Source organism: Prionailurus viverrinus, chromosome C1 (genome assembly GCF_022837055.1).
Source record: "Prionailurus viverrinus isolate Anna chromosome C1, UM_Priviv_1.0, whole genome shotgun sequence".
NCBI lineage: Eukaryota > Metazoa > Chordata > Mammalia > Carnivora > Felidae > Prionailurus > Prionailurus viverrinus.
Window position 1 is genome coordinate 183,370,365 of NC_062568.1, and position 23,578 is coordinate 183,393,942.

Genomic DNA, 23,578 nt, shown 5'->3' on the forward strand with positions numbered 1-23,578 from the left:
GCCAGTCAACAAAGATTCTCCCCACTTCTATTGAATTCAGGGGCAGTATCATACAGCTTAGTACTTATCTTCCTGTATCTGTTTCTGGCAACCAAAGTAAGCCATACACACCCTTCTGTTTTTGCCAGTACCTCACACAATGCTACAAACAAAAGTTTTAAATAAAAGGCTGAGACATTAAAGGAAAAGTTGTTATTATTATAGAACGAAGAGGAATCAAGTCCATGATCTAGCATTTTTGCTTCTTCTGAAATTTTCTGGCATGTATCAGGTGCTGAATGTAACCATTACTACAACTTAACTCTGATTAGGTTTCCCAAACACAAAATACTACAACTGTTATTAGAGATAAGCAGTCTCCCATCTCCTTACCCTTCCCAACACTGCAAATAAAAAAATTAGCATATGGGCTTATAGTTAGTCGCTTATGAATAAATGCCTATTACGCTGCTAACTATTCTTCAGAATGTAGAGATATAGTGGTGAATAAACCAATGTCTTCATCCTTACAATGTTTTCAACCTAGTGGGAGGAAACAGAAAAGAAGCAAATATGATGTCTAGCAGAAGTAGTAATATAAACATAAAGAAGAAACAGGTAAGTAAGGGGACAGAGAGTGACAGAGGCCATTTTAGATGGACGTCTATATATTTATAACAACGATAACAGGTATTAAGAAAAAAAGGACAGAGAAGGGGGATAGTATAAATTTTCTTTTCTTTTATTTACTCGAGACAGTGTGCATGCACACAAGCAGGGGAGGAGCAGAGGGAGAGAAAGAATCCCAAATGGGCTCCACAGCAGCATGGAGCACAACCCAGAGCTCGATCTCACGATGGTGAGATCATGACCTAAGCTGAAACCAAGAACCGGATGCTTAACCCACTGAGTCACCCAGGCACCCTGACAGGACACTATTTTAGATGCGACAGTGAAGAAGGTCTCTGATAAGGCAATATTGCAGTGAGATGTGAATGCTGTTAAGTGAACGAGCCATCCCAAGTATCTTGTGGACGGGCATTCTAGGCAAAAGAAATGGCAACCACAAAGATCTAAGGCAGGAATGTGTTTGGTTTGTTCAAACAACAGCAAATTGCTATGGAGCAATGAGCGTTACATGGTAGAAGATACTGTCAGAGATGTTTAGAGAAGTCTCCAGGAGCCATGACACATAGAATAAAGCCTTCTGGATTCATTATGAAGAAGATGGAAAGCTGTTGATCAGGAAGTGACATGACCCCACTTTAAGTTTTAAAGATATTATTCTAGTTAATTTTGGTAAGAATAAAATGTAGAGAGTGAGAGTAAAAAGCAAGTAGGTCAGTTCAGAAGTTTCTGAATTAATTTTTGTAACACAATGCCTAACACAGCATTCGGCATATAAACCCTTAGGTATTTATCACCTAGGATGATATATATTATCCTGCATTTTTAATACTAGTAGTAGTATACCAAACTCAGGTTTGCATCTCACCTTAACCACTTTAAGCTTTGTAAGCATGAACATATTACTTGATCTGAGCCTCATTTTCCTCACCAATAAAAACAGAGCTAAGAGTTGTGAGAATTAAATGTGACAAAATATATATAAAGCATTCAGCATAGCATTTAACATACAGTAAGGGCTCAAAAAAAAATGGTAGCTGGTTATTCACTACCTTCCCCCCTTCACCTGCAACACTGAGACTGGACAGCAACTGACTTCATTTGGAAGAAAGCGCATAAAAACAAAGCCCGAATATCAGGTAGATCAGGAACTTAGTTATGGACATATGAAGTCTGAGATGCTATTAGCCATACCAGTAGAGATAGTGATTAGGTAGCTGGATATGTGAGTCTGGAGTTCAGAGGAGAGGACTGGGCTGGAGATAAAACATTTGAGATGCAGACAACAGTTGGTATTTAAAAACAGGAATCTAAAAGAAGTCACCAAGGGCATGCTTGTAGGTAGAAAAGAGAGGACACACAAGGACAGAGTCCTAGAGTACTGTAACATTTACTCAACAGAGAGATGAGGAGGAAGAACAGGTTAGAACTAAGAAAGACTGACTAATCAGTTAGGTGCATAGAAAACCAGGAGAATGCAATACCCTAGAAAGTGCCTGGGTGGCTCAGTCAGTTAAGCAGCCGACTCTTGACTTTGGCTCAGGTCAGGATCTCATGGGTTCAGGAGACTGAGCCCCGTGTCAGGCTCTGCACTGACAGCTTGGAGCCTGCTAGGGATTTTTCTCTCTCCCCTTCTCTCTCTGTCCCTTCCCTCCTTGTGCTCTCTCTCAAAATAAATAAATAAATAAACCTAAAAAAATGTTTAAAAGAAAAGTTAAGAAGTCAGATTGAATAAGATGAAAGCTGAGAAATCATCATTGGATTTAGTGATGTGATAGACTGGCAGGGGTGAATGCCATATTATAATGTGTTCGAGGAGAACGATGTTAGAACAGTAAATTCACACAATTCATTCAAGAAATTATGCTGAAAGGCCAGGAGAAGAATGGGGTGGTTGTTGGATGGGGAAGTGGAATCTAAAGATTTCTTTTTTAAAGATGAAAGAAGTAATAGCATAAATGCTGATAGGATGGTTGCAGTAGAGGGGGAACTGATGATACAGTAGAGAAAAGTCCTGTAAGCATTATCCTTGAGGGGGCGACAGCAGATGGGATATGATACTGAAGTCAGGGGGGGACTGGCCTTAGGCAGGAGAACAGATACAGTTATCTTTAGTAATGGAAGAGAAGGTGCGCACGCACAGATACAGGTAGGTGAATAGATGTCATGGAAGCAGCTTACAGAAACTCCCTTCCAACTGCCTCAATTTCCTCAGAGAAATAGGGAGAAAGTTCATCAATGCAAAGTGTGATGGGGCAAAAGGCATTACAGTATACATTTGAAAAGAAAGGACACAGTATGAAATAGTACTTTATGAAAGTGGGAGAGCAAATAGCCTAAAAAAATATAGTGTGACTGATTACTGGTAAAATCAGTAGGCTGGTTTTCTCCACCCCAGTTTGACCCCGATGATGCAGGAAAAGATAGAGAGTAGGTAAAGATTTAGAGATAATCAAGATGGTGGTTAGTCAAATAAGTACAATTAAGGGAGAGACCAGTCGAGAAACTTAGGGAGTGATAATATTGATTGACTATGGAAAAGCAGAGTTTAAGGAGGGGAAGGAGTACATGAGGAGGATGAAGGCAAGCGGGATCAATAGACTTTTGGTCCTGGAGTGAGTGAGCTGGAAAGAGAGAGTTGCATTTGGAGTAGGATATTATAAATAAAACTGTAAGTTGAAACTATCATTAAAGTTTAAGAATTACTACAGCATAAAATCAGATCCTTGGGATTATTACCTTTAATAGGAAAGGTTTAACAGAGAAGTAAAATGAGAATCCATGTCCCAGATCTAGGAGAATTATAGGTAGATGACAGAATATAGCTAGAAATTATTCACCTTTTCCTATGTAATTTATCAAAAACGATTAGAGAAAACGAATTCCAACATTTTAAAGAAAAGGGTTCGGGTTAAAAAATGCAATGTGACTGATAAAATAATTTTTAAAAAAGATTCAATTATTTTATTATTTTCCACGGTACCCAGCTTGTGCATTTAATTATAGTTCAAAACATATTCACAGGTTCTAAAGTCCCATATTTCTCTGCTTACAGTTACATGTGTAAAGTACCTTAAATGAAAGCTAAGTGACATTCCTACTTTAGTTTATCCCCTGATGTTAGTATTAATAATTTCTGTATTTCCCAAACATATAGAAATCATTACTTTAAAAAAAAGAAAAACACCTTTTACGTTTGAAAATTTCAAAGCAAACCATTGCCCTAACACATAAATACCCACCTGCATATTCTTTAATTATCTACTTTCAAATCCACCTGTAAGACATAACTTTATATTCACTCTGTTGAACAGTTATATACAATTAATACGGCACTTTTTAGTAGCCAGAAAAAAATAATTCTTGGTTTTCATCCTGGCATGCAACATTTATCAAAATCTATTAAATTCATAGTAAGCGTGAGTGACAACAGCACTTATTTGCTTTACTCACCTCCTTAATAGCATCTTCATTCGGGAGAATGGAACATAAGCATGTGATATAGGCTTGCTGAAAAGATGACACATTTGAAATTTCCTTAGATTCTGCACACAGTTTTGATAAAGCAGTGGCCTGAGGGATGCAGTTAGATTTCAACAAATGTTTTATTCGCATTTGCAGAAAGGAAGGTCCTTCTTGTGCAATCAATTTATTGACTAGGAGAAAGGAAAAATGAAAGTCTGATAACATACCTCATAACATGTCAAGGTTAAGACGATAGTTTGATATCTTTTGTTGTTGGTTTGTTTTTAGTGAATAAAAATTCAGTTGATATAACTTGGGAAGTATATTCTGATCTCAATACTCATCTAACAGAGCAGATAGCAAGATAAATTAATTTTGCTAATGATTCCCACATTATTTGTAGTTTTATTCTAAACACCAAACCTCTTAATAAAACTACTAACACTTTATTAAAATTAATTATTTGACTTTCTCCTCCCTCACTTTCTGATAAGGATATTAAGGAATATGGATATGAACAACAAGCATAAATGCAAGAAAAAGAAGTAGCCTATGTAATATTAACAACTACCACTCGAACACTTTTATGAGGTACCAAGCTTTAGGCTGAGTGTTTCTATATACCTCTCACTTATTCTTCACACCACCACCAAGGCAAGTATTATTATCCCCAGTTTAAGGTTAGGAAAATTAATATTCAGAGAAATTAGGTAACTTGCCAAGGATTCCAAAGCCAGTGGTGTTCTTTCCTCTAAACCAGGAATTTCTCAAAGTGTGTTCCACCGACCAAAAGACCTGAGAGATAGTCCTAGAAAAAAAAAGGATTCCTTGGTCAAATCTCTGAACAGTCCTGCAATAAAGAAAACTGTTCACTTTTATTTAACCCAATGTCTCCCAAACTGATTTGACCAGAGAACCCTTTTACACATATTATTAGCATAAAGTAAAATATATGTTCCTGGTTCAGTACACACTTTGGAAAATGCTGCTCTGGGCAGTACTAAATATTAAGCATCTGAGCACTGATTTTTACAGTGTTCTAGACGATCCCACGACTTACGAACAGCACACACTCAACAAGTGTGTGGCATCGTTACTATTATTTAAAGAACAGAGGTGAGAATATCGTAGGTCAAGACAAGTCATGAGTAAACAAACTGCTTTAGATGTTCCATCTAAAATAGTGTTTCTCAAACTTGAAAGTGCCTTCTGAATCACCTGGGGTATCTTAGTAAAATGCAGATTCTAATTCAGTGGGTCTGGGATGGGACCTGAGATTTTGTTTTTCCAACAAGCTTCTCAGATGATACCCATGCTGCTATGTCTACAAGCATGAGATCTATGGAGTGGAAATCATTGTATTAATATAAACCACTGTGGGGACAGGGATAAACTACTGGCCCAGTCTTTACATCCGAACCAACTGTACAGTTTCTGAAATTCTTTTAAAAAACAAGTAATACCATATATGCACATGACATAAAATTCAAAAACACAAAAAAAGTTTATAAAGTTGTCTCCTTTCTGCCCTAACTCCAGTCCCCCAGTCTCCTTCCCCCCAAAACAATAACTGTTTCCAATTTCTTCCAGAAATATTCTGAGTACAGAGGACCTATTTCTTTTCCCACTAAATATATCATATAGGTCATTCTATATAGGTGGAAGGTGCCTATTTCCTGTGGTAGCTCAAAAAGGTCTAGATTCTAGAGCTCTAACTGCAGATTTTGATTTAGCAGGTGAAGCCTGGGGAGGGAGAGAGGGGGATAGAGAATGTGTGTCTGTGTGTGTTGGTTTTAAATTCCACAGATACTCTAATAATGTAGTCAAGGTCAAAAGTATGGCTGGAAAACAGATCACTTTCACTTGGATTTTTCCGTTTTAGTCCCATAGGCACTAAATTCCACAAAACGAACTCATAATCACATCTCCCTCTCAAATAGCTCCTCATTCCTTACTTCTATTTTCAGTAATGGTATTCTCTCAATCATACAGAAATGAACGTTTAGCATTATCCCTCCTTGCCAATTCCATCCCTCAATTATTATTATATCCTTATTGTATGCTAGCAATTCTTTTTAAAACTCCCCAATCAGGGGCACCTGGGTGTCTTGGTCAGTTGAGGATCTGACTCTTGATTTTGGCTCAGGTCATGATCTCCCAGTTCATGGGACTGAGCCCCACATTGGGCTCTGGACTGCTTGGGATTCTCTCTCCCTCTCTCTCTGCCCCTCCCCCACTCATGTTCTCTTGTGTGTAAATAAATAAGTAGATCTATATCTATATATCTATATACATATAGATACATATATACATATATACACATATAGATACATATAGATATATAGATCTGTACAGTTTCTTAAATTCTTTTAAAAAATAAGTAATACCATATATGCACATGACATAAAATTCAAAAACACAAAAAAATGTTTATAAAGTTATCTCCTTTCTGCCCTAACTCCAGTCCTCCGGCCTTCTTCCCCCCAAAACAGTAACTGATAGATAGATAGATAGACCTCTCTCTCTCTCTCTCCATATACATATACATATACATACATATATATATATACACACATATATATGTATATACATATATATGTATATACATATACACATATAATACATATATATATATATATATATATATATATATATATATATATATACACATACACATATACATATATAAATATATTAGGGGCACCTGGGTGGCTCAGTCAGTTACGCATCTGACTTCAGCTCAGGTCATGATCTCACGGTTCATGAGTTCACAGTTCATGGCCCCGCGTCAGGCTCTTTGCTGACAGCTCAGAGCCTGGAGCTTGCTTCAGATTCTGTGTCTCCCTCTCTCTCTCTGCCCCTTCCCTGCTCATCCTTTGTCTCTTTGTCTCAAAAATAATAAACATTCACAAAAATTAAAATAAATAAACATTTAAAAAAACCTCCCAATCTAATTCTTTCATATTATTTCCTGCCACATCTGTCACCCCAATATCCTATTCTGCCTATCATCAGATTCTGCTCTGTGTATCTGCCCTATAAGGCTATAAGCATTTTCACAAATCTCACCCTGAAGAGCTATACAACCCACCTTCTTCTAAATTCTTACAGCATTAAAAAAAACAATTCCCACATTATTTTACTTCCTTCACTGTACTTACTTTTCTCTTTAACTACAGGAATAAAGGATTACAGTGTACAGAGATTACTACCTCATGTTTTGGAATCACATTCAATGTGAGGCTGAATCAGGACTCTGACACATACTAGCTGTGAGACCCTTGGACAATTAACTGACCTCTCTGAGCCTCAAGTTTCTTCATCTGTTAAAAAAAAAAATTAGTAATATCCACCTCACAGAGCTGAATGAATCATAGATGAACTACCGTAACACAGATAAGACACTTGGCACAGGGCCAGGCACAGAGTAAATGCTCAATACTAGTTGCTATTATCTGTTTCTGTCTTCTCCCTTACTACACCATCAGCAATTTGTGAATACCGTGTCTTGTTAACTTCTGTATTCCCTGCAGCACTAAACACAATGCCTTACATATTAGAGAGGTTTTACAAAACCATATATTTAGCAACTGAGTGGTTATCATGCTTCAATCAAAAACTTTCAATATCTCCTCACCTGTGTTCAAATTCTGCCTCCCAATTTTAACCACGTGGCCTTAGGCATGTGTGATGTCTCACCTGGTTTATGGACTAAATGAGATATGGAAAGCACTAATACGGTACTTATCACATAACAAACACTCTAAATTATAGAGGTAAAACTAATTTACTCAATGTACTATAGTTAAACCACCATACTGACTTTGAACATACAGACCAATCTTGCATTTTAAAATTCATTTCAGGGCTGCCCGGGTGGTGCAGTCAGTTAAGCATCCAGACTCTTGGTTTTGCCTCAGATCATGATGTCACAGTTCATGAGTTCAAGCGCTGCGTCAGGCTCTACGCTGACAACTCAGGGCCTGCTTGGGATTTCTCTCTCCCTCTCTGCCCCTCCCCTGCTCAGGCCCTTGCATGCTCTCAAAAAATTAACATTTAAAAAAACAAAAAACAAAAAACAGGGGCACCTGGGTGGCTCAGGTGGTTAAGCGGCTGACTTTGGCTCAGTTCATGATCTCATGGTTCAGGAAATCAGGCCCTGCATCCGGCTCTGCACTCACAGCACAGAGCCTACTTGGGATTCTCTCTCTCTGTTCCTCCCTCAGTTGTGCTCTCTCTCTCAGGATGGATAAACTTTATAAATAAATAAGCTTTATAGATAAATTCATTTCAAGTTATGTGTCTTAACTTTGTTTTTTAAAACGAAATCCATCCATACATTCAATATTTAAAAATGATATAATAAAGTATAGAAATCCCCTTCCTAATTGGGACTCTTTCTGTATTTTTTTGGTCATTTTAGTATAAAATAATTTTTAATCATATATCCTTTCTTCCATCTAGATTCAACAAATGAACTGTTTTGTCATTTCTTTACTTCGCTTTTCTTTTCCTGAACCATTTAAAAGTAAACTGCAAACATCACGATACTTCATCACGTAAAAAATGGTTAACATTTAAGGTCCAATTAAAAACAGCCGTTTTTTTATTTTTTAACAGGAAAGCCTGTTTTTATTTTTACTGGAAGGCTCAAGTGGCACCTGACAATTCATAAAATGGCTTCCGAGGTAGGGGGCAGAAGGGACACAAAAAATAAACTGGGGTGGGAAAGAAAAACAACCAGGAGGAGGTATAAGAGCTGGTTCCTTATCAGCCTGATTTGGGAAAGGAGTTGGTGACTCTGAACAAGGATGTATCCCTTCCTTCAACCTTTGGGAGGGGAGAGAGAAAAAAAAGAAAAGACTGTGGCTTTGGCCCTCCTGAGTCTCCTACTGGCGTAAGTTATGGGAAAGGGTGGGGGCGGGGGGCTGGGTAGGTGGGTAGGGTACAGGTCAGTTGGCAAAACTGGCAGATATCAGATGGTGGCTCTGGGTGTCCTTTGAGTTGTAGATGGAATCTCTCCATTATGGTAGTGGGGGCTCCCCACTGATGGTAGCTGAGGTCTCCTAGTCTGTAGGTTACCTGGGTCCAGGTGGCTGCTGCCATTGCCACTGTGAGGAGGGGTAGTTTTGTGACTCCTGGAGCTCAGGACGGAAACTACGAGTGAGACCTTAGCTGGGCTTGGTCTTGCCATCCCCATCATCTGTGGCAGGCTGCTGGGGTAGCCTGGGGTGGAAAGGCCTTCAGTACCTGGGCTGGAATCTGGGTGGGAGAACCTGCTATTTCCCTGCTGATTATTCCAGGCAGAAGTGCCAACAACCGATACTCATTACATACTTCAGTAATAAACTTTGGGCGGGGGGCGGGGGGGGGGGGGGAGGTCACAAAATTCAAGAATTCAAGGCAGGAAAAACAAAACCCTGACAGATCTTTTTTTAAATCCACAAAAATAAACTGAAAAGCATTTATTGAGTTCCTTGGAGGCTTAAAATGTGTACTTTTATGCTTCTGATGACTACATCATTGAACAGAAGAGAATCAACGAGAGGATAATCACTGCTTTCTAATTTCAAATATATGTTAATACCTGGGCTACAAAGGGCAGTGGGGCTATAAAAGAAGCTTTCTTTAATTTCTGTAATGTTTATTTTGAGCACATGCACGCGTGCACACGAGCACGAGCAAGGGAGGGGCAGAGAGGGAGACAGAGGATCCAGCAGGCTCCATCCACACTGTCAGCGCAGGGGCCGATGTGGGGCTCAAACTCACAAACCATGAGAGCATGACCTTAACCAAAACCAAGAGTCGGCTGCTTAACTGACTGAGCCCCCCAGGCTCCCCTAAAGAAAGCTTTCTAATCTTCTGACCTGAAATTAGAGTCAGGGCCAACTGAGAAAGCAGGCAGACTATATAGGCTGCCCACCATTTCTATGCTAGTTCACAGAATAATTCCTTAGACATGTCACTGTTCTGTGCACAGTCTTACAGATAGTGGGCACTTCATCTTTACTGAATAGATAGGATACCACAAGATGTTAGGTGAACAGTGCTTCTCTCCATCTCTTGATTTTTTTCTATGTGAAAAGAAATTAAGTACTGTTAACTCCTGAGGTGGGGTGATGTATTTGACTCGTACATCAAGGGAAAATAAAGTGGGGACATTTAATGCTACTCTAGCCTTCTTCCTGTTGAGCTTAGACCTGCCTCTAGAGAGTAACAGAATAAGTGCTCTTCTCTGCCCTAGTCAGACTTTATCTGGACTGGGATCTGCCTAATTCTGGGATTCTTCTGAAACTATTTGGCTCTATCCTCTAAGCAACTTATATTAATAAGAAAGGTGATATTTTAGCCTCCATTTGCCTATATCCACAAATGGGATGACATATACTGGGAACCTGAACAGAAAACAATAAAACCAACCTCTTTTCTATTTAACAGCTCTTTCCTTTATTCTTTTCCTCTTTTGTCAATGTGACTAATAAGCAGGAGAATTAGCAGAGGAAAGGGATCAAGAGAAAACTCTAAGTACCCTCCTTGCCAATCTTCTCACTATACGGAAAACCCAAACAGCATGTCTACAGTAGGCTGTCAAACTTGGTGAATGAATAAGCTAACTAGGATATTTTAAGGCATCAACATTCAAATGGTCTGTTCAAGACCTAAGTTAAAGATATATCAAAAGTATAAATAAAAACTCTTCTGAAGCTCATTTTTATTCCTGAAACATACTTAACAGAATGTGATCCTTTTAATTTTCTACTAACTTAAAGCAAATGAAATCACAATTGGTCGTGGTACCAAATGAAATAACTTTTTGTGTCTAAAATGCAAATACCAACTCAATTCCATAAATCTTCTGGTGTTAAACTGACAATTTTGTAAATAAAATTTTCATTCTTTGCATTTCTCTACAAAATGCTAAATTCTAATTATTTCATAAGTTTAAAATAAAAAAGCAATTTTTCCACGGTCCTTAGTTGTAGTAACCAGTGAACAAAACACGAGCAAAGCTCTACCATATACTAAAGACTAGGAAGACATTAAATGCTAACGGTTAGTTTTTACTATTCAAAGGAGAACAGACTGGGTAGGGATACACAGGTGATATTTACAAAATTTTAAGCCATAAGTGAATTCTAATTCTCTTAGATCTAAGTCTTCCTTCAATATAGTCAGTAAAGTTTTATGGCTTACCTTCTTCTGTTTCTACTGGCTGTTGAGACAGAATTTTAAGAAGAACTGGGTTTTTCCACACTCCTTCCTTGGTAACATGAACCAATATTTGTAGGTTATTATTCCCAAATTCCAATAATGCATCATGTGACTCCTAAAACAAAAAACAGCATATCCAGAAAACAGACTAATAAGCAATATAAAATGTATTTTTTGCCTTTTCAATGTATCTGAATGTCTATGAAAGGAACTTAGATTTCCAAAAGAGAAATAAGAAGGAAAAAAAAACCATCCTCAAAGCTCTGTTTATTTTTAAAAGTGAAACTAGAGGGGCGCCTGGGTGGCTCAGTCATTTGAAAGTCTGGCTCTTGGTTTCAGCTCAGATCATAATCTCACAGTTGGTGAATTCGAGCCCTGTGTCAGGTTCCTTGCTGACAGTACAGAGCCTGCTTGGAATTCTCTCTCTCTCCCTCCCTCTCTCTGCCCCCCCCCCCACTTCTCTCTCTCTCAAAATAAACTTAAAAAAAAAAAAAAAAAAAAGAAACTAGGGTATTTTCACTAAAGAGCACCTTTAAAATGTTTTCCTAGGGGTGCCTGGGGGGCTTGGTTGGTTAAGTGTCTGACTCTTCGTTTCAGCTCAGGTCATGATCTCATGGTTTGTGGGTTCAAGCCCTGTGTCGGGCTCTGTGCTGACAGATTCTCTGTGCTTGAGATTCTCTCTCCTTCTCTTTCCCTCCCATGCTCACACACACTCTCTCTCAAAATAAACTTAAAAATAAAATAAAATGTTTTCCTAAATTCTCCTTAGGTAAAATTATGACCATAATTCAATTTACAACCTCACATTAATAATTTTATTTAAAAAAATTTTTTTAATGTTTACTTATTTTTGAGAGAGACAGACAAGTGGGAGCCAGGAAGGGCAGAGAGAGAGGGAGACACAGAATCTGAAGCAGGCTGAGCTTTCAGCACAGAGCCCGATGCAGGGCTTGAACTCACAAACTATGAGACTCATGAACCATGAGATCATGACCTGAAGTTGGAGGCTTAACAGACTGAGCCACCCAACTGTCCAATTACTAAATTATTTTAAGGCTATTTAATAGCTTTCTTTTAAAAGATTCCACAATATTCACAAGGCACTTTGATGGCTCGGTTAGTTAAGCACCAGACTTCAGCTCAGGTCATGATCTCGCGGTTTGTGAGTTCGAGCCCCACAATCGGGTTCTCTTCTGTCAGCAAACAGCCTGCTTCAGATCCTCTATCTCCCTCTCTTCCTGCCCCTGCCCTGCCTTGCACACTCTCTCTCTCAAAAGTAAACATTAAAAAAAACTTTTTAGGGGCGCCTGGGTGGCGCAGTCGGTTAAGCGTCCGACTTCAGCCAGGTCACGATCTCGCGGTCCGGGAGTTCGAGCCCCGCGTCAGGCTCTGGGCTGATGGCTCAGAGCCTGGAGCCTGTTTCCGATTCTGTGTCTCCCTCTCTCTCTGCCCCTCCCCCGTTCATGCTCTGTCTCTCTCTGTCCCAAAAATAAACATTGAAAAAAAAATTAAAAAAAAACAAACAAAACTTTTTAATAAATAAAGGGTTCCATGGTATTCACAAAGGCAATGTATTCCTTCTAACAGAAATATCAATTTAATGATGCCAACTGATAAATGTTTTCACTGTTTAAATTCTTCTATCAAAAGACGTTATTTTTATTATTATTATTATTATTTTTTTAATGTTTATTTATTTTTGAGACAGAGAGAGACAGAGCATGAATGGGGGAGGGTCAGAGAGAGAGGGAGACACAGAATCTGAAGCAGGCTCCAGGCTCTGAGCTGTCAGCACAGAGCCCGATGCGGGGCTTGAACTCACGGACCGCGAGATCATGACCTGAGTCAAAGTTGGACGCTTAACCGACTGAGCCACCCAGGTGCCCCTCAAAAGACTTTTTAAATGAAAAGTGGCTCTATATAAAATGTCATGGAAAGTCTAGGTTATCAGCTATCATTCTATCTCCTCGGAAAACAAAATATAATTGCCAATAGTTTGTTCTTTAAAATATTTATGTACACAAAGGGTCAGGAGAAAGGAGTCAGAAATTTAACTTGACATAAATGATTAAGTATATGTCTCCAATGTCCACTATTACTAGTGAGGATTATTGGTTGTTCCCATATTCTGAAATTTTAATGTGTTTGCTCTTATTCATTGTCTCCCTTCATCTCTACCCCTCCCCTGCTCATTCTCTCCCTCAAAATAAATAAACTTAAAAAATAGTTGCAAAAAACAGGATTGCGGTTTTATGAGAAAATTCATTTCAGGATGTATTTTCATATTCACAGGCAAAAGACGTGGAAGGGTTACACAAGCTGAAAATAGGGAATGAGCGTGTTCTATTCGTGGCCTGCTCTGATAACAACTGTTCTCTTACCAAAAGTTTCCTCAAAACCATCTACTGCCTTGTTCATTTATCACTAAAATAAGAAAACCTCAGGGTTTTACCTTTTAGTGTTCAACAGGGACCACGTCTTACATTTATCTGTACCTCTACTACATTTATTTTATTGAACACATATTCAAAAATATATCCTGTATGATAAATACTGGAAAAAGTTACACAGGTGTAGGGGAAAGGCAAATATTTTGTGCAGGCATACAATCTAAGAAAAGAATGAAGAAACAGGACAGTATTCTCTCTGCAAAGGATACTAATATAAATAATAGTAATAGCCTTAACAAGAATAGAGAGATTTGCCCTTCTAGACTGTTGTATGCCAGGACAAAACTACTGGCAAGCCTCAAAACACAGCATAACAAAATCAGTGTGTTAGGTATGAGAGATGATTTTAGCACCCATATGAATATTTGAGGAATTAGGACCATGTTATAGGGATTAAAACAGGCCAAAGACATGAGAAAAAAAATCCTCTTTTCCCCAAAAAGAAAAAGATTAACACTGTTATCATTTCGAGTTATACACCCCAGAAGAAAGAAACTGCCAGATAAAGAAGTATGTCTGTTAACATCTAAATATTTACTTGTGCCTGCATGAAACAGGTCTGGGCTACTACAGAGTTATGTCCTCGAGGAAGCAGTTAGCAAAACAAGCTCTGGATATAAATCTGGGTGTAACTTTGGGTAAGCTAATCAACACTCTCCATGCCTAGTCTTCCTATTTGTAAATGGGGATTCAAATGATCACTACATTATAGGCTTGTAATTTGATTAAAAGACACAAAACACATTAAAAGACTCAAAACACACAAAACAATGTAGAGCAGTATTTAGTACATAGTGATAACAAACTATTTTTTTTTTAATAGTTTTTCGGTCTCTGTCAGTAACAGGCAAATTTGCCTCCTGTTACTGGCATTTTACTTGCTTTTCCTCCTATCCTATTATCTCCTCCACAACTCGTTACTTTGTGATGTGCTGCTCACCTTTTACGAAAGTGGATAATCAAGCCAATATGAGAGCCAATGGAGCTCTTCTGCAAACAAAATGCATGAACAGAATCTATGATGACTATTTTGGCTGTTTGAGAGACTTATAGTGCTAGACATAATCCCTAATGTTAGAGGGAAATTACTAGATAAGTGTACAAAGAATGATCCAAATACTGCTACCTTATAACCAACCATATACAACTTTACATTTTTAATAGCTTTTTTCTGTCTAAAACTTTGTTTTTGAATAATGAAAACTTCTATGTTGATTCCTAAGCTATATAATGGCTAACAAAACCAAATGAAAGAATAAAACAATTTTTAACACACCCCCTTCATTTGGAAGGCATCTTTCTCAAAATTTCATGAAATTAATATACAGTATGCTTGTTTTTCTTCCAAGTTTTCAATTTTATTTGCTGGGAGGAATTAACTAAGTGTCTTGGATATCTAAACAGAGAACTTTTTTGAGCCCAAATCAACTCACCTGTAGAGACTGAAGGAAGAGTACCCAGACTTCACATGGCAGTTCACTTTCAGACACTGAAAGCAATAATTCAAAACAGCTCCTATAATATAAAACAATGAAGTCAATATACAAAGGTGGTTATAGTAGTTATAAGCATAATCAAATACAGTACAACAGTGATACTGAATATACATTTTACATTTGTTTAGATTATTTGAAATTTGTTTCTCACTCTTCGAAATTTTCTTCAACACTGTTATATTGGCTTTTCAACTTTAAAAAAGAGAATAAAGAAAAACCAGGCATCTTTATAATTACATTGTGGCTTTAGAAGTCAGTAATAATATATTCCTTTTAGAAACCATATTGCAAGCAGTTTTATTTAGTTTTATTAGGATGTGGGGAGGGCACACAAATAGGAACCATTCTGATTCCTGAAGACAAAAATAGGAGCAAAATATTGTCAATGCAGCTGATAAAGAGATAAATATTGTAACTGTCATCTATATAGATTCTTGTCACTTGCAGAGGAAGCAGAAATATTGACGGCCAATTCTTTGTCTTTAACAAATCAAGACTACCCAGACTAGAATCCTTCCAAACAATCTGTAAGCTAAACCAATCTAAAAACTGAATAGTTGTACCTTTTCAATTTGCAGATGAAAATTGCATTAAAGGTGTAATTTTATCTGTTACTACAACAGCCAAATATTAAAACAACAGCTAAATTATCATGAACTCAGGGTAGTAATCTTATACTATATCCTGATATTGTCCGCTAATAAAATTATTCTTGGTTCAAATAATGTAATTGAATTGTAGAATTTCAGAGTATTTCTCCACAAAGTGATCCTCAAAGACCACTACAGTTTCCAGATACTGCCACTTAAATTGATCTATACCTAAGAACAGAGAGAAAATGTATTATTCTTGGATGCTAAGCCTGAGTAGAAGAGACTCTGGAGGCATTTAAAGATTACGTTGTTTGGCTGGAGCTTCGCTTGCACTTTATTTCCCGGGAACCAGAGTATGAAGGCTCAGAGCAAAGGAAATTTCATTCAAAGGTATGGCTTTAATGGTGCTCTGAAAAATGTGATTTCATAGTAAAGAAAAGTCAAGCAAACATTACAACCAGAAGTACTCAATTTTAACAGTGACTTAAGTACTTAAACTTACAGTACTAATCTGCCAAGCACTAACAGGACATCTTCACATTCAGTAGTTAAATATGGGCGTGCACTGGCAAAGCTTTGGATGGCAAGTCGATATACCTCCAGAAGATACACCATATGTTCTGAGGCATTCTTGTTGCTTGCGTACTGCAATAAGGTCTAAAAAATAAAATTAGAGTATTAATTATTTAAGAAATAAAAACAATGAAACAGACTTTGTTCTCAAATACTGTCACTCCCCTTTTTTCTAACAAATGCACACACCTTTTATTTGCCTTTTTAGCCTCTCATTTGTTTACAGGATTCTATTCTCTCTCTTTTTTTAAATGTTTGCTTACTTACTCTGAGAGAAACAGAGTATGAGCAAGGAAGGGGCAGACAGAGAGGGAGAAAGAGAATCCCAAACAGGCTCCGCACTGTCAACAAATTGCATGATGCAGGGCTTGATCCTATGAACTGTGAGATCATGACGTGAGCTAAAATCAAGAGTTGGATATTCAACTGACTGAGCCACCCAGGCACCCCGAGAAGACTCTATTTTCATCATTTAATGAATTGTTTCTGCTGAATTAAAGAAAAGCCAGAACTGCTCTTTTGACATGAGAATAAATCTAAAGGTAAAGCCATAAAATCTCTATAGTTATTCTCACTAGAAGTCTGGAGTTATGATCTCTGAAATTCAATAATGAGTTTCATTAATAGATTAAATTGAGCACCAGCCAGTAGTAAGCACTGGGTATATGAGAATAGGACTATGGTTCCTGCCTTCTACAAGAAGACATTTATTCCTGAGTATGGCCCTCAGCTCTATAGCTCTAAAAATCCATTTTTCTCTGCACACATAGAACTGATTAGGCTTAATTTACACCAACCAATTTATGAAAGAATGATGTTATATTTTTATTTTCAATGAAGTTTATTTTTTAAAAATCCACATATAGGCCAAATGCCAATTTATTTGTTTATAATAGGAGGCAGTCATATTACCACCCAGAGTAATGCCTTACCCATAGCGTGGTTACCTAAGAGGGTGTATCTGGTGAGTATGAAATCTAAAACAAAGGAAAATGGAACTACAATCAAGCCTAATAAATTACATGTGTCCAACACGAAGAATTTGTTAAAATGATGGTGGAAAGCTGGCTTATGTTCTCTCTGGACAATGCTAGAAAATCACTGCAAAATTCTTGCTTGGGGACTCTAAGTTCCACAGGGTTGTGCTCTCTTCTATTAATATATATATCTTCCTTCCAACAACTGCTTAGGTTTTGCTTATGCTCAACTGATAGATCTAGTTAGGTTACCACTTGAATTATGCACAGGCAGCATACAAGTTTTTTCCCTCAGAATACACATTCTGACTGGACCAGTGTCTTATTTTCAAAGGGTAGCTTTATCTTGAGCGAATTACATATGATTTGAATTCATTACCCCCAGTATAATTTCTTCAAAAAGTCCTAACTTCCTGTCTTCACTTTAATTTTTCTGCGTGAAGAACCACAAATAGTTATAGTAGCACTACAGGATTCCACTGGATTTTTTGCAGCTTCAGTTTCTAAAAAGGCCTTGTATTAGTTCTGATAATTAAGAACTGACTAGTCTTGATTGCTTAAAAAAAAAAAAAACTTACAAGGAAATACATCATAAACAATTATACCATATATAGTAAAACTCTTAGCTAACACATTGGAATATCTGGTCTTTGCATACTTGAGTGATCAAGCCAGTTGTTTTAGTATACCAATTCAATTAGGTATCTTGCTTCTTTATCACAGTTTAGATATGAGCTCCTTCTGTATTTTCAGAGGAGCATTATGTCCTCATTTAATCAAATCCCAAATTTTAGGGGCGCCTGGGTGGCTCAGTCAGTTGAGCATCCAACTTCAGCTCAGGTCATGATCTCACAGTTCATGGGTTCGAGCCCTGCATCAGGCTGTGTGGTGACAGCCCGGAGCCTGGAGCCTGCTTCGGATTCGGTGTCTCCCTCTCTCTCCACCTCTCCCCTGTTTAGTCTCTGTCTCTCAAAAATAAATAAACATTAAAAATATATATTTAAAAGAAATCCCAAATTTTAATAAAATAAAAACTTAATAATATCAAAGGTTCTTAAAACTGAGCCCACAACAATCCTTTTTGCAGCTAAATGAGTGCACAAAAGGAATGGAGATTATGTGATTATCTGTTATATAAATAAAAATTCACATAATCTCTCTTAAGAAATTTATTAAAACCTATGTTACAAACAAAGTCTGTTTCAGGTCAGCAAATTACTTAATTGTCTGCATTGGTTAAACCAGGGAGCTTGATAAATTTATACTCAATACCAGATTTTATGCTCCCTGAGGTCAGATATTATGTGTTTTCAATCTTTACAGGACTAACAATTCTCCACCCACTCCCACCCCCATAGAACGTTCTCAAGTCTCACTAAATGTTTGCTAATCCATTCATCATTTTATTCACTGGACAAATATTTACTGATAGCTTACTCTAACCTACACTGTTAGGTACTGGGGGAAAAAGACATGGGGGCCTATCCTCATGGAGCTTTCAGAATGAGTCAACAGTGTGACAGTTGAAACCACACATGCAAATTAACCAACTGCTGCCTAAAGTATACAAAGAGAAGGGTTGAATGCATACAGATGAAGTGGGTCTTTCCAGTCCACCTTCCCACTAAGAAGGCTCCTGCCACCAATCTAGTATCTTATGACACATTTCATGAAGACTTCCACAAGCTACACAATTTCAAAGATTCAATACCCCATGGATATTTATGTTTATAGCTTGCCCTATACTGATTTATATATTTTTATATTCCTAAATCTTTTCATCCTTATGTGTTAGTCCAATTAAATAGATCTTAACATTATCCACTATGACATACTCTGAGCATTTGAAGATTCACTGAAACAATCTTTCTCACAATCACCTTTTTAAAAAAATTCAAGATTAAGCTGAATTACAGCCATCCAAATAATATTTAAGTATCTCGTGTAAACAAAATTCCATCAGAAGCAGTAAAGAAAAATAGGTCTTATTTCTCCTTAGAAATTTTATTTTAGACACCAAGAAAACTGAAAGAGAAAGGGAAGATAAATAATAAATATCACTTCCTCAAGCTCATTAGGATTCTACAGAGACCAAATTAATGTCCCCTCTCTGTTTCAATAAACTCATTTATTCCACAAACACCTACTATGTGGTAATACTGTGCTGAGTAGTAAGGATGGAAATTCTACTCCTGCCCTTAAACAGAAAGGTATACTGAGAGGTCAGATACACGTGCATCTCTATAGGCGCCATCTTTGATGATTTTAAACACTCTTACTGGGGTGCTCTCATGCATATCCCAGGCAGATTACCTCTCAAGTCTTTGTTAAGAACCTCAACTGCCTATTAGACATTTCCATCTGAATGTCCTACTCAAATCGCAAACTCAACATGTCCAAAACAAACATCTTCCCCAGCAGATATGCTCTTCCTCCTATGTTCCATCTGCTTCTTTTCAGGAGCCAGAGCTAAAAAACTAAATCACCACCCCACAGTTTGTTGATTCAACCTCAGAAATACTTTTTTTTCCTACCTCTATGCTTTACTTCTATAGCTAGTGACCCTGACCAGGCCCCCAACATAGTTTACTATGGACTCATCTGGACTTCTACAATAGTTTACTTCTCCAGGCTAAATACCCTCCAGTTCTGTATGCTATAATCACAACATATATGTATATTAAAAAAAAATAATAATGCACAGGGGAAAACTTAGACGGAACTCAACTAAAATGCTAACCATATTAGCACTGGGACAGTAGTAGCATTATGAACAATTTTTTTGTTGTTTTCATATTTTTCTGAACTTCCCAAATTTCTTTTTAAAATTATTTTATTTTATTTTTAAAGTTTATTTATTTATTTTGAGAGACACAGTACAAATTGGGGGTGGGAGTGGGCAGAGAAAGAGGGAGAGAGATAATTCTATGAGGGATGAGGGGCTCAAACCCACAAAGCTGGGAGATCATGACCTGAGTCAAAACCAAGAGTGGGATGCTTAACCAACTGAACCACACAGGCACCCCCAAGTTTCTTTTTTTTTAACTTTTTTTTTTTTTTTTTAATTTTTATTTTGGAAAGAGTGCAGACACAAGCAGGGGAGAGGGAAGACAGAGAAAAGGAGAATCTCAAGAAGGCTCCATGCTCAGCACAAAGCCTGACTGGGGCTTGATCCCATGACTCTGGGATCATGACCTAAGCTGAAATCAAGAGTTGGATGCTCAACCGAGTCACCCAGCCACGCTCAAATTTTCTTTTTTTTTTTTAAATTTTTTTCAACATTTATTTATTTTTGGGACAGAGAGAGACAGAGCATGAACGGGGAAGGGGCAGAGAGAGAGGGAGACACAGAATCGGAAACAGGCTCCAGGCTCTGAGCCGTCAGCCCAGAGCCTGACGCGGGGCTCGAACTCCCGGACCGCGAGATCGTGACCTGGCTGAAGTCGGACACTTAACTGACTGCGCCACCCAGGCGCCCCTCAAATTTTCTTTAGTGAACAATTATTATGCTTACAATGAAAGGGGAAAAAATCTCCCTTCATCTGAATTCTATCTACATTCCTCACTACATGGTTTCAAAGAGACTGGCACATCCTATTTTCTGAGAAACTATCTAAAAGGGAGCATTTTCTCAAGTTTATTTATTTAAAGTAATCTCTACGCCCAACATGCTCAAATTCACGACCCCGAGATCAAGAGTCACATGCTCTTGCAATTAAGCCAGTCAGATGCCCCAAAGAGGGAGCATTTCTTACAAAATAGTCATATTTTATGCAGGGATGTACTGCAATTTAAAACTCAAGTGGTTTAAGACTATTTTCTTTAATAGAAATATTCCCAATGGAATTCTCATAGTATTTTTGAGCACACAGTACTAGCTATGTATTCTCCTAGGAGTTTTCCATGCTACTAACACAATTTACAACAGCCCCCTTTTTTTTTTTTAAAGTTTATTTATTCCTTTTGAGAGAGAGAGAGAGTGAGAGAGAGAGAGAAGAGAGACAGCACACATGCAAGTGGGGAAGGGGCAAAGAGAGAGAGGGAGAAGAGACAGAATTGCAAGCAGGCTCTGCACCACCAGTGCAGAACTTGATGCGGGGCTCAAACTCATGAACCATGAGATCATGACCTGAGCCAAAGTCAGACACTTAAACGACTTAGTCCCCCAGGTGCCCCTATCATCAGCCCATTTTATTTATTCTTTTTTAAGCTTTATTTTATTTTATTTATTTTTATTTATTTATTGACAGCATGTGCACATGGGGTTGGGGTACAGAGAGTGGGGGACAGAGGATCTGTGCTGACAGCAGAGAGCCTGATGTGGGGCTCAAACTCATGAACTGTAAGATCATGACCTGAGCCAAAGTCAGATGCTTAACCAACTGAGCCACCCAGGTGTCCCCAGCCCATTTTAAAACTGAAGAAACAAAAGGGTGCCTTGTTGACTCAGTCGATAGAGCATGCAAGTTTGAGCCCCACAATGGGTATAGAGATTACTTAAAAATAAAATCTTTTCCTTTTTTTTTTTTTTTTTTAAAGTAAGGAAACAAAGAGGGGCACCTGGGTGGCTCAGTCAGTTAAGCATCTGACTCTTGATTTCGGCTCAGATCATGATCTTGTTTATGGGTCTGAGCCCCGCATCAGGCTCTGCACTGACAGTGCGGAGCCTGCTTGGGATTCTCTCATTCCCTCTTTCTGCCTGTTCCTCCTCTGCTTGCTCAGTCTCACTCTCAAAATGAATAAATAAACGTATGTACATACACACATAAGAAAGCAGAGACACAGATTAAGTTGTCTGCCCAAAGTCACCCACTAGCTAAGTGCAGGATTCAGAATTTAAATTTGAATTCAGAGGTACCTGGCTCCAGAGCCCACACTTCATCACTTTGCTGCATGTCTTCTCAGAATGCACAATTCTACAACTATTTTAAGTGTGCTTTTATTTTTTTAAGTTTATTTATTTTTGAGAGAGACAAGGAGGGAGAGAGGGAGGGAATCCCAAGCACGTTATGTGCTGTGGGCACAGAGCATGACCTGGGGCTCAAACTCATGAACCGTGAGATCATAAACTGAGCCCAAACCAAGAGTCAAATGCTTATTAGCCAACTGAGCCACCCAGGTGCCCCTTTAAGTTGCTTTTAAATTCCTTTTTTCCCCTAAGCACTGTCTTTAATATTTTGTAGTATCATTAAAGTGACTGCTTCTGGGAAGGTTTTGCAGCAGCGATGCTAATTAATGCCCCACACTTTAGAATGCTGGTGGCTCACAAAGAAATGAAAAAAGGTATTTACTGTTAAGGCTGCATGTCCCAAGGCAAAAGGAAATTATGTCACTTTTAACAGAAGAGATTTGCATTATTTCAAATTTTGCACATAAAGCGAGAAACCTTATTGATTTTAATTTCTCAACATATGAAATTCCCAGAATTAAAATAAATTTGAGTAAAATGTGATCGCACTATGACAGACAGGCTTCCAACAAGACTAAGTCTGATTTCTGAAGTATGGCTCAAGTTTGAAAAAGCAAAAGGGAGAGGAACAGGAGGACTCCAAATAGACAGCAACTTGAACAGTCAGAAAAGATGACTAGAACAGATGGGGGCAAATGGTGACAAGACTTAACGTCACTTGGTGAGGAAACACTGGAGGTTTCCCACGAAGAGACTAAGCTGGGTGTGAGATGAAATGGAAGGGGAGGAAAATGGCTGGCTGCTCACACAGAAAAAGTGGGTAGAGTCAACTAAAACCTTTAAGTCTTTTACTACGTTGCTATCAGGCTCCACTTCACACTTTTCCATATTGAGTATAGTTGGTTTTTCAAACCCAGAAATATGACTTACTTATTACTCTGTCTTATCTACCTAATTCATCCATCCTGATTAAATTTCATTGGATTCAGTCCATCATCCCAGCCTACCCAGATTATTTTTAGATACTGATTCTGTCATAAGATTTAACTATGGTTTCTTGCTTCATTTCATTTTCAATTGTAGTGTATGTGCTGCTGAGGCAAGCACCATTTTCAATTCTAACAGAATACCTTTTCCTGTGTTGTCCTAAAACTAGTATCATTTACTGTTTAAAAAATAGAGAGATGGAGAAATAGAAATAATATCAAGAATCCACACTACCACCACCCAGAAACAGACCACTGTTAACAGGTAATATTAAATCTGAGGGGGTTTTAATGCCTAAATAGAAACATTT

At 37.9% G+C, this 23,578-nt stretch overlaps 1 protein-coding gene across 1 annotated transcript in view; it reads right to left on the reverse strand.

The window, feature by feature from the left end:
• The window catches only part of RLF (RLF zinc finger), an 80,911-nt gene that overhangs the window by 36,013 nt on the left and 21,320 nt on the right, over positions 1-23,578 (reverse strand). The window contains exons 2-5 of the mRNA XM_047872055.1: positions 16,325-16,479; positions 15,167-15,248; positions 11,266-11,398; positions 4,060-4,262 (exon numbers count right to left, since the gene is read on the reverse strand). Coding sequence (XP_047728011.1) covers positions 4,060-4,262; positions 11,266-11,398; positions 15,167-15,248; positions 16,325-16,479 — 573 coding nt within the window. The remainder of the gene's footprint in view (positions 1-4,059; positions 4,263-11,265; positions 11,399-15,166; positions 15,249-16,324; positions 16,480-23,578) is intronic.